This window comes from Entelurus aequoreus, linkage group LG02, assembly GCF_033978785.1.
Source record: "Entelurus aequoreus isolate RoL-2023_Sb linkage group LG02, RoL_Eaeq_v1.1, whole genome shotgun sequence".
Lineage (NCBI taxonomy): Eukaryota > Metazoa > Chordata > Actinopteri > Syngnathiformes > Syngnathidae > Entelurus > Entelurus aequoreus.
This window is the reverse complement of record NC_084732.1, coordinates 101,607,274-101,619,918: the sequence shown is the minus strand read 5'-3', so window position 1 is coordinate 101,619,918 and position 12,645 is coordinate 101,607,274. Positions and strand designations below refer to the sequence as shown.

The window sequence follows — 12,645 nt, the reverse complement described above, 5'->3', positions numbered from 1 at the left end:
TTTGAACATAAAAGTGTTTGATTGTGAGGCATTAAAAGCCGCAAAATGCAACGGGTCCATCAGACCCACAAACGCTGGCTGAGTAACAACAATATGAACGTTGCACGGAAAATTTGTCTGCCAGTTTCTGCATCCCACAGGGATTCTTCTTTTGCGGTTCCCACACAAGGTTGTAACATTGTTTGTCAACACTGTCTGCTCTCATTTTCTCGCACATTTGACCCTCTGATGTTCTGTGTGCCTACACTCTGTCCTCCTCCTGTCTAGGCCTGTCATGTGTGTGTGTGTTAGTTGCACAGAACATCAATTTTCACACTTCTATTAGAAACATTGTTTGTCAACACTCTCTGCTCTCATTTTCTCACACATTTGACCCTCTGATGTTCTGTGTACCTACACTCTGTCCTCCTCCTGTCTAGGCCTGTTGTGTGTGGGTGTGAGTTAGTTAGTTAGTTACACAGAACATACATTTTCACACTTCTATTAGCCCCGGGTCCAAGGTTGCAACATTGTTTGTCAACACTGTCTGCTCTCATTTTCTCGCACATTTGACCCTCTGATGTTCTGTGTGCCTACACTCTGTCCTCCTCCTGTCTAGGCCTGCTGTGTGTGTGTGTGTGTGTGTGTGTGTGAGTTAGTTAGTTAGTTACACAGAACATACATTTTCACACTTCTATTAGCCCCGGGTCCAAGGTTGCAACATTGTCAACACTGTCTGCTCTCGTTTTCTCGCACATTTGACCCTCTGATGTTCTGTGTACCTGCACTCTGTCCTCTTCCTGTCTGGGCCTTGTGTGTGTGTGTGTGTGTGTGTGTGTGTGTGTGTGTGTGTGTGTGTGTGTGTGTGTGTGTGTGTGTGTGTGTGTGTGTGTGTGTGTGTGTGTGTGTGTGTGTGTGTGTTAGTTAGTTAGTTGCAAAGAACATCAATTTTCACACTTCTATTAGAAACATTGTTTGTCAACACTGTCTGCTCTCATTTTCTCGCACATTTGACCCTCTGATGTTCTGTGTGCCTACACTCTGTCCTCCTCCTGTCTAGGCCTGCTGGGTGTGTGTGTGTGTGTGTGTGTGTGTGTGTGTGTGTGTGTGTGTGTGTGTGTGTGTGTGTGTGTGTGTGTGTGTGTGTGTGTGTGTGTGTGTGTGTGTGTGTGTGTGTGTGTGTGTGTGTGTGTGTGTGTGTGTGTGTGTGTGTGTGTGTGTGTGTTAGTTGCACAGGACATCAATTTTCACACTTCTATTAGAAACATTGTTTGTCAACACTGTCTGCTCTCATTTTCTCGCACATTTGACCCTCTGATGTTCTGTGTGCCTGCACTCTGTCCTCCTCCTGTCTAGGCCTGCTGTGTGTGCGGGGGGGGGGGGGGGGGGGGGGGTTTGGTATGCAACATCTATTGCCACACTTCTATTGGCCCCGGACATCTTATATGTAATCCCCACCTTCTACTATCCTACTTGTGTCCTTGGGCAAGACACTTCACCCTTGCTCCTGATGGCTGCTGGTTAGCGCCTTGCATGGCAGCTCCCGCCATCAGTGTGTGAATGTGGAAATACTGTCAAAGCGCTTTGAGTACCTTGAAGGTAGAAAAGCGCTACACAAGTATAACCCATTTATCATTTATTAATAGAAATGAGTAGGGGGGGTGTATGGTGTGTGGTCATTAAATATGTATTCTGATATATGTTCTTCACAGAAAATGAGCCAAAGTCAGTGAGTCTCAGTTTGAAAAATTAATTAATTGTATCATTTTTCTTTTAATAAAAAAATGAAAACGGGTCCCACAGACCCGAACACCACACAAGGGTTTAACTGGACTACGTTTACGTTGCTGGCCAAAGTGGCCCAAATCAGATTTGTTTTTAAATCAGATTTTTTAGTTAGACATTTAGCTCAAAGACAGATATGTTCTGCACCAAATTATAGCTAAATAGCTCATTTCCATCTGCAGTCCCTGGTTTCCTCAATTAAAAACAGGCAATAAAATGATACTATAACATGTAATCAAATGAAGCAAAGTCATAAAATGCCCTTTCGTTGACACATACTTGTACATTAAACGCACACCTCTCCTTTACATCAGAACTAGACAATACATGCTCTTGTTCACATCTGTCATTTATAAAAAAAACAACCATGATTTTAACAGCTTACAGCAGGGGTCACCAACCTTTTTGAAAGCAAGAGCTACTTCTTGGGTAGTGATTAATGCGAAGGGCCACCAATTTGATACACACTTAAATAAATTGCCGGAAATAGCCAATTTGCTCAATTTAACTTTAACTCTGTTATTATTAATAATTAATGATATTTACACTTAATTGAACGGTTTAAAAGAGGAGAAAACATGAAAAAAATGACAATTAAATTTTGAAACATAGTTTATCTTCAATTTCGACTCTTTAAAATTCAAAATTCAACCGAAAAAAAAGAAGACAAAAATTAGCTAATTTGAATCTTTTTGAAAAAATTTAAAAAAGAATTTACAGAACATCATTAGTCATTTTTCCTGATTAAGATTAATTTTAGAATTTTGATGACATGTTTTAAATAGGTTAAAATCCAATCTACACTTTGTTAGAATAAATAACAAATTGGACCAAAGACAAATAATTATTTCTTCTAGATTTTCCAGAACAAAAATTTTAAAGGAAATTCAAAAGACTTTGAAATAAGATTTAAATTTGATTCTACAGATTTTCTAGATTTGCCAAAAAATTTTTTTTGAATTTTAATCATAATAAGTTTGAAGAAATATTTCACAAATATTCTTCGACGAAAAAACAGAAGCTAAAATGAAGAATTAAATTAAAATTGATTTATTATTCTTTACAATAAAAAAAATACTTGAACATTGATTTAAATTGACAGGAAAGAAGAGGAATGAATTTAAAAGGTAAAAAGGTATATGTGTTTAAAAATTCTAAAATCATTTTAAAGGTTGTATTTTTCTCTAAAATTGTCTTTCTGAAAGTTATAAGAAGCAAAGTAAAAAAAATAAATGCATTTATTTAAACAAGTGAAGACCAAGTCTTTAAAATATTTTCTTGGATTTTCAAATTCTATTTGAGTTTTGTCTCTCTTAGAATTAAAAATGTCGGGCAAAGCGAGACCAGCTTGCTAGTAAATAAATACAATTTAAAAAATAGAGGCAGCTCACTGGTAAGTGCTGCTCTTTGAGCTATTTTTAGAACAGGCCAGCGGGCTACTCATCTGGTCCTTACGGGCGACCTGGTGCCCGCGGGCACTGCGTTGGTGACCCCTGGCTTACAACAAAATGCTCTCATGCATAAATATAATACAAACGAAGTTGACATGTGGGTCTAACATAGTGAGCAGCTTTGATTGCTCCAGGGCCACTTTTTAAGTTCACCTGTGAATGAAGACTAATCAGTTGGACTTTTCAGGTTTGTTGTGAGTGTGAGGTCTTTCCATTCCTTTATGGCTTTACATGAAAAGGCTGATTGTGCAAAATACATTTTACATCTGGGTACGCTCCACTGCCCCCTGGTGGAGGCTCCGGTGTTTCTACTTGTCACAGCAGATGTAAACTGGACAAAGTGCTTAAGTGGTGCAGGATTCAATGGGCCATTCGTATTGACGCCATTCTTTGAATGTTTGCAACATTTAACAGTCTGTATTTTTGAAGAACTGAACAGTGATGATGTGGTTTTCGGTCAAGGATTTTGAGCGATTGTTTGTGCAAGGTTTCCAATACTTGCCTGGGACCAACATGTTATACAATTAATTAAAAGAAGACATAATCATTGCATTAAAATAACTTTGAGCTGCCTCCAGTGTTCACCAATTCCTGATACTGTTTACACTGCAAATAAAATGTGATTTTTATCACATTTTAAACGCGCACGTGGCCCCAAAGTGGCCCCGAGGTCACTTGCATGCATAAATGTGATAAAGTGAAAACAAAGGAAGTTGACCGGGAGGAAGTCGCTGCTGCTACTACTACAAAATAAAATAAGACGTCACACCTTGAAAATGTGTGTTTTTTTTACTTGAAAATAAATGAAAGTAATATAATGCATAAATGGATGTATATAGTGTAATATATTATATATCAGAGCTGGGAAAATATTTTGACTCGGGGGGCCACATTGAGAGAAAAAAATGTGTCTGGGAGGGGGCCAATGTGTATGTGTGTATAAACAATATATACACATTTAGCTGTAAAAATCTGCTGTACAGTATCTGTGTTTGGGTCCCTTTTTTCCAGGAACACTAATACCAAAAGTCCCATAGAAATCTAAAAAAGTGATGACAGACCACCTAAAAAAAACTGTGGAATTTTACAGATTTTACTGAATGGGACACCCAAAATGTACATGAATATCAAGAAAGTGGGATTTACAATATTAACTATGAACAATAAAACACTGAATATTAACAACATATGAACATCTTTTAATTCTCAGACCAGCTCCTCCATAGTTGTGTACTTTTACAATCAAGCAAAACACAACAAAAATGTAACAAACAGCAAAATATGAATGCAAAGTGTAATAAACACCTACACCAAATGTGAGGATATCAAGTGTATTGATTATGCAAATGTGAGGATATCAGGTGTATTGATTATGCAAATGTGAGGATATCAAGGTGTATTTATTATGCAAATGTGAGGATATCAGGTGTATTTATTATGCAAATGTGAGGATATCAGGTGTATTTATTATGCAAATGTGAGGATATCAGGTGTATTTATTATGCAAATGTGAGGATATCAAGTGTATTTATTATGCAAATGTGAGGATATCAAGTGTATTTATTATGCAAATGTGAGGATATCAAGGTGTATTTATTATGCAAATGTGAGGATATCAGGTGTATTTATTATGCAAATGTGAGGATATCAAGGTGTATTTATTATGCAAATGTGAGGATATCAAGGTGTATTTATTATGCAAATGTGAGGATATCAGGTGTATTTATTATTCAAATGTGAGGATATCAAGGTGTATTTATTATGCAAATGTGAGGATATCAGGTGTATTTATTATGCAAATGTGAGGATATCAGGTGTATTTATTATGCAAATGTGAGGATATCAGGTGTATTTATTATGCAAATGTGAGGATATCAAGTGTATTTATTATGCAAATGTGAGGATATCAAGTGTATTTATTATGCAAATGTGAGGATATCAAGGTGTATTTATTATGCAAATGTGAGGATATCAGGTGTATTTATTATGCAAATGTGAGGATATCAAGGTGTATTTATTATGCAAATGTGAGGATATCAAGGTGTATTTATTATGCAAATGTGAGGATATCAGGTGTATTTATTATTCAAATGTGAGGATATCAAGGTGCAACCAATGTTGCCATGGATGTAATCCTCCAGTGTGACCTTGTAAACAAAGTCTTTATTTAGCTCAATTAATAAATTAACACTTCATTTATTCCAACCTGCAATTAAATGTTCATGTGGACGATTAGCAGCACATGAAATACACCTGATATCCTCACATTTGCATAATAAATACACCTGATATCCTCACATTTGCATAATAAATACACCTGATATCCTCACATTTGCATAATAAATACACCTGATATCCTCACATTTGCATAATAAATACACCTGATATCCTCACATTTGCATAATAAATACACTTGATATCCTCACATTTGCATAATAAATACACCTGATATCCTCACATTTGCATAATAAATACACCTGATATCCTCACATTTGCATAATAAATACACCTGAAAACCTCACATTTGCATAATAAATACACCTGATATCCTCACATTTGCATAATAAATACACCTGATATCCTCACATTTGCATAATAAATACACCTTGATATCCTCACATTTGCATAATAAATACACCTTGATATCCTCACATTTGCATAATAAATACACCTGATATCCTCACATTTGCATAATAAATACACCTGATATCCTCACATTTGCATAATAAATACACCTTGATATCCTCACATTTGCATAATAAATACACCTTGATATCCTCACATTTGCATAATAAATACACCTTGATATCCTCACATTTGCATAATAAATACACCTTGATATCCTCACATTTGCATAATAAATACACCTGATATCCTCACATTTGCATAATAAATACACCTTGATATCCTCACATTTGCATAATAAATACACCTTGATATCCTCACATTTGCATAATAAATACACCTTGATATCCTCACATTTGCATAATAAATACACCTTGATATCCTCACATTTGCATAATAAATACACCTGATATCCTCACATTTGCATAATAAATACACCTTGATATCCTCAAATTTGCATAATAAATACACCTTGATATCCTCACATTTGCATAATAAATACACATTGATATCCTCACATTTGCATAATAAATACACCTGATATCCTCACATTTGCATAATAAATACACCTTGATATCCTCACATTTGCATAATAAATACACCTGATATCCTCACAGTTGCATAATAAATACACCTTGATATCCTCACATTTGCATAATAAATACACCTGATCACTCACATTTGCATAATAAATACACCTGATATCCTCACATTTAATGGTAACTTTTTTCATCACATGACAACTTTTTGCTCTTTTTCCTTACATTTTGTTGCTTTTTCCCCGACTATGTTGGGGGCCAACAGAGCTCCAACTGTGGGCCACAAATGGCCCCTAGGGCCGCACTTTGGGGAACTAGAGTATTAGGCCTTAAAGAAAACAATCTGAAATTGTCTTTATTTTTAAGTTATCTTGCCATGATTTTACCACTCCGGAGTAGATTTTTCTCCATGTGCCCCCCCATCCAAAATCAGTTTAACACCCCTGGCTAGGAGCCTTTTTTTTTTTTTAACAAAAAATGTGTCTTTTAAACTTTCTTTTCACAAATTTGCCACTTTTAGTAACCAAATGTTCCACTTTTTTCATCACATGACAGCTTTTTGCTCTTTTTCCTTACCTTTTGTTGCTTTTTCCCCGACTATGTTAGGGGCCAACAGAGCTCCAACCGTGGGCCACAAATGGCCCGAGGGCCACACTTTGGGGAACTAGAGTATTAGGTCTTAAAGAAAACAATCTGAAGTTGTCTTTATTTTTAAGTTATCTTGCCATGATTTTACCACTCGGGAGTAGATTTTTCTCCATGTGGCCCCCCATCCAAAATGAGTTTGACACCCCTGGCTAGGAGCCTTTTTTTTTTAACAAATGTGCAACTTTTAGTAACCAAACGTTCCACTTTTTTTCATCACATGCAAGCTTTTTGCTCTTTTTCTTTACATTTTGTTGCTTTTTTCCCGACTATGTTAGGGGCCAACAGAGCTCCAACTGTGGGCCACAAATGGCCCCGAGGGCCACACTTTGGGGAACTAGAGTATTAGGTCTTAAAGAAAACAATCTGAAATTGTCTTTATTTTTAAGTGATCTTGCCATGATTTTACCAGTCTGGAGTAGATTTTTCTCCACGTGGCCCCCCATCCAAAATCAGTTTAACACCCCTGACTTAGAGACTTTTTTTTTTTTTTTAACAAAAAAGTTGTCTTTTAAACTTTCTTTTCACAAATTTTCCACTTTTTTCATCACATGACAGCTTTTTGCTCTTTTTCCTTACATTTTGTTGCTTTTTTCCCGACTATGTTAGGGGCCAACAGAACTCCAACTGTGGGCCACAAATGGCCCGAGGGCCACACTTTGGGGAACTAGAGTATTAGGCCTCAAAGAAAACAATCTGAAGTTGTCTTTATTTTTAAGTTATCTTGCCATGATTTTACCACTCGGGAGTAGATTTTTCTCCATGTGGCCCCTGACCCAAAATGAGTTTAACACTCCTGGCTAGGAGCCTTTTTTTTTTTTAACAAATTGCGGCTTTTAGTAACCAAACGTTCCACTTTTTTCATCGCATGACAGCTTTTTGCTCTTTTTCCTTACATTTTGTTGCTTTTTTCCCGACTATGTTAGGGGCCAACAGAGCTCCAACTGTGGGCCACAAATGGCTCGAGGGCCGCACTTTGGGGAACTAGAGTATTAGGCCTCAAAGAAAACAATCTGAAGTTGTCTTTATATTTAAGTTATCTTGCCATGATTCTAGCACTCCGTAGTAGATTTTTCTCCATGTGGCCCCTGACCCAAAATCAGTTTAACACCCCTGGCTAGGAGCCTTTTTTTTTTTAAACAAAAAATATGTCTTTTAAACTTTCTTTTCACAAATTTGCCACCTTTAGTAACCAAATGTTCCACTTTTTTCATCACATGACAGCTTTTTGCTCTTTTTCCTTACATTTTGTTGCTTTTTTCCCGACTATGTTAGGGGCCAACAGAGCTCCAACTGTGGGCCACAAATGGCCCCGAGGGCCGCACTTTGGGGAACTAGAGTATTAGGTCTTAAAAAAACAATCTGAAGTTGTCTTTATTTTAAAGTTATCTTGCCATGATTTTACCAGTCTGGAGTAGATTTTTCTCCATGTGGCCCCCCATCCAAAATGAGTTTGACACCCCTGACTTAAAGCCTTTTTTTGAACAAATGTGCAACTTTTAGTAACCAAACGTTCCACTTTTTTTCATCACATGCAAGCTTTTTACTCTTTTTCTTTACATTTTGTTGCTTTTTGCCCGACTATGTTAGGGGCCAACAGAGCTCCAACTGTGGGCCACAAATGGCCCCGAGGGCCGCACTTTGGGGAACTACAGTATTAGGTCTTAAAGAAAACAATCTGAAATTGTCTTTATTTTTAAGTTATCTTGCCGTGATTTTACCAGTCCGGCCCACTTGGGAGTAAATTTTTTCTCCATGTGGCCCCCCATCCAAAATGAGTTTAACACCCCTGGCTAGGAGCCTTTTTTTAAAAAACAAAATAAACCATCCAAATGTTGCTTCTTTTAAACTTTCTTTTCACAAATTTGCCACCTTTAGTAACCAAATGTTCCACTTTTTTTCATCACATGACAGCTTTTTGCTCTTTTTCCTTACATTTTGTTGCTTTTTCCCCGACTATGTTAGGGGCCAACAGAGCTCCAACTGTGGGCCACAAATGGCACTTTGGGGAACTAGAGTATTAGGCCTCAAAGAAAACAAACTGAAGTTGCCTTTGTTTTTAAGTTATCTTGCCATGATTTTACCACTCGGGAGTAGATTTTTCTCCATGTGGCCCCTGACCCAAAATCAGTTTGACACCCCTGGCTAGGAGCCTTTTTTTGAACAAATGTGCAACTTTTAGTAACCAAACGTTCCACTTTTTTTCATCACATGACAGCTTTTTGCTCTTTTTCCTTACATATTGTTGCTTTTCCCCCGACTATGTTAGGGGCCAACAGAGCTCCAACTGTGGGCCACAAATGGCCCCCGAGGGCCGCACTTTAGCCTCCAATAAAACAATCTGAAGTTGTCTTTATTTTTAAGTTATCATGCCGTGATTTTACCAGTCCGGCCCACTTGGCCCCCCCATCCAAAATGAGTTGAACCCCCCTGGCTTAGAGTGTGTAAAAATGTTTAAAATGGTGTTTTAGGCCCCAAAAGTCTGCATAAAAGTCAATAAAAAGGCTGCATCATAAAGAATTAGGAGGGCAGTTAGTTCATAAAACCTTTTTTTAAAAAAAGAAAAGAGCTCAGACGTCTCTGCCCTGAGAGGAGAACACTCCCCCCTCCCTCCTCCTCCTCCTCTTTCCTCCTCCATCTGTCATCCCGCCGCTTGATGTCTCGCGAGAGCCGCGACGAGATGTGAGGCGCTCAGGTGTAAAGCGGCTTCTTTCTCGTCGCGCAGACAGATAAGCGCGCGCGCCGGCGACTGCGGTGCGTCTTCTTGTGATCTGCGGGGCTCCAAGCTTTTGCTCTCTTGCGCGCAAACGCTCTTGCGCACAACGCCAACGCGCGTCCGGACCGCCGCCGCCGCTGCCGCCTCTGCCCTGTTGTTGTTTTTTGGGGGGGTGGGGGGGTGGATGTTTTTGCGCGCGCGTGTTTGCGCGTGGGGCTCTTTTGGCCTGTTTTTTCGCCCCCTTTGCACTTTAATTGGAGCCGCGCGCCAAGATGATGTCCATGAACAGCAAGCAGGCGCACTTCGCCATGCATCCTTCCTTGCCGGAGCACAAGTACACCAGCTTGCACTCCAGCTCCGAGGCGATACGCAGAGCCTGCCTCCAAACGCCGCAGGTAAAAAAAAAAAAAAACACATTTATAGGAGTTTTGGAGTTGGGACGGCCGCGCGTAAAAGCGCGCCTCCACTCATGCATTGTTGTTGTTGTGTTCCCCCCCGCAGCTGCAGAGCAACATCTTCGCCAGCCTGGATGAGACCCTGCTGGCGCGCGCCGAGGCTCTGGCGGCGGTGGACATCGCGGTGTCGCAGGGCAAGACGCACCCGTTCAAGCCGGACGCCACCTACCACACCATGAGCACCGTGCCGTGCGCCTCCAACTCCACCGTGCCGCTGGCGCACCACCACCACCACCACCATCACCACCACCACCCGAATCTGGAGCCGCCGGACTTAATGGAGCACATCAGCGCGCCGTCGCTGGCGCTCATGCACGACGGCGGCGGCGGCGGCGGCGGCGGAGGCGGTGGAAACGGCGCGTCGTCCGCCTCCGCGCACCAGCCGCACATGCACGGCCTGAGCCACCTGTCGCACCAGGCGGCCATGAGCATGAACTCGCCGCTGACGCACCACGGCCTGCTGCCGGGCCACCACCACCACCACCCGCACGCGCACCCGCACGGCGGCCAGGCGGGGCTGGCGTCCGTCAGCGACGCGGACACGGACCCGCGCGAGCTGGAGGCCTTCGCCGAGCGCTTCAAGCAGCGGCGCATCAAGCTCGGCGTGACGCAGGCGGACGTGGGCGGCGCGCTGGCCAACCTGAAGATCCCCGGCGTGGGCTCGCTCAGCCAGAGCACCATTTGCCGCTTCGAGTCGCTGACGCTGTCGCACAACAACATGATCGCGCTCAAGCCCATCCTGCAGGCCTGGCTGGAGGAGGCGGAGGGCGCGCAGCGGGACAAGATGAGCAAGCCGGACGTTTTCAGCGGCGGCGAGAAGAAGCGCAAGAGGACGTCCATTGCCGCGCCCGAGAAGCGCTCGCTGGAGGCCTACTTCGCCGTGCAGCCGAGGCCATCCTCCGAGAAGATCGCCGCCATCGCAGAGAAGTTGGACTTGAAAAAAAACGTGGTGCGGGTTTGGTTTTGCAACCAGAGACAGAAACAGAAACGCTTGAAATTCTCCGCGGCGCACTGAAGGGACGCCCGGGGACTTCCGGTGACTCAATGTGGGACCAATGGACCGTCACGCACACACACACACACACACACACACACCATGGTGCGCATTCTTTAATATTCATATTTAATAATTGATTCATATTTTCGTTTCATGAATGAGAATTGGAAAAAATTGTTTTATTTTGAAATAGGAAAAATATATATTTTTTTAAAAAAGCTGATTTTTTAGTGTCGAAGGCAAAAAAAAGTAGATTAAAAAAAATCAGCAGGGATTTTAAAAAACGGGCCACGCCGGAACCGGAAGTTGAACTCCAATCGACGTTTTCGTTTGAGCGATGAAAATTGAAAATATTAGATTTTTGAAATACAAAGAAATTGTAAAGAAACGAAACAAAAGCTTTCTTTTTTTTCCATGTCAAAAGAAAAAAATAGATTTGTTCGTTTTAAATTTCATGCACAAATTAAGACAATTAGCAGATTGAAATCGACATTTTCGTTTCATCGATGAAAATTAAATACAAAAAAATTGTAAAAAAACCCCAAAACGAAACAAAAGCTTTCTTTTTTCCCCTGTCAAAAGAAAAAAAATAGATTAAAAAAATGTCATGCAAAAATTAAGAAAATCACCAGATGTTCTCTTTTATTACCAAACCACAACCGGAAATTGAAATCCAGATTAGTTAGTCGATATTTTCGTTTGAGCGATGAAAATGTAAAATATCACATTGTTGAAATACAAAGAAATTGTAAAGAAACGAAACAAAAGTTTTCTTTTTTTTTCCCTGTCAAAAGAAAAAAATAGATTTGTTGGTTTTAAATTTCATGCACAAATTAAGACATTTAGCAGATTGAAATCCAGTTAGGTAATCGACATTTTCGTTTCATCGATGAAAATTAAATACAAAGAAATTGTAAAAAAAAAACGAAACAAAAGCTTTCTTTTTTTCTCCTGTCAAAAGAAAAAAATAGATTAAAAAAAAAACAAAAAACGATTTTTTTTGTTTTTAAATTTCATGCAAAAATTAAGAAAATCAGCAGCTGTTCTCTTTTATTACCAAACCATAACCGGAAGTTAAAATCCAGATTAGTTAATCGACATTTTCGTTTGATCGATGAAAATGCAAAATATCACATTTTTGAAATACAAAGAAATTGTAAAGAAACGAAACAAAAGCTTTCTTTTTTTTCCACGTCAAAAGAAAAAAATAGATAAAAACAAAACAAAATGTGAGTGCGAATGTTGTCTATCTGTGTTGGCCCTGTGATGAGGTGGCGACTTGTCCAGGGTGCACCCCGCCTTCCGCCCACGTGCAGCTGAGATAGGCTCCAGCAACCCCCGCCACCCCAAAAGGGACAAGCGGTAGGAGATGGATGGATGGATTTGTTTTGTTTTTCAATTTCATGCACAAATTAAGAAAATCAGCAGGTGTTCTCTTTTATTACCAAACCAT

At 40.0% G+C, this 12,645-nt stretch overlaps 1 protein-coding gene across 1 annotated transcript in view; it reads left to right on the top strand.

Moving 5' to 3' along the window:
- The first annotated feature begins 9,961 nt into the window (after positions 1 to 9,961).
- LOC133665150 (POU domain, class 4, transcription factor 1-like) overlaps positions 9,962 to 12,645 on the top strand; it is a 3,735-nt gene continuing 1,051 nt past the window's right edge. Inside the window, exons 1-2 of the mRNA XM_062070377.1 lie at positions 9,962 to 10,135; positions 10,242 to 12,645. The exon at positions 10,242 to 12,645 is cut by the window's right edge and continues 1,051 nt beyond it. Of these exons, the coding sequence (XP_061926361.1) occupies positions 10,013 to 10,135; positions 10,242 to 11,210 (1,092 nt within the window). The 5' untranslated portion in view covers positions 9,962 to 10,012 and the 3' untranslated portion in view covers positions 11,211 to 12,645. The remainder of the gene's footprint in view (positions 10,136 to 10,241) is intronic.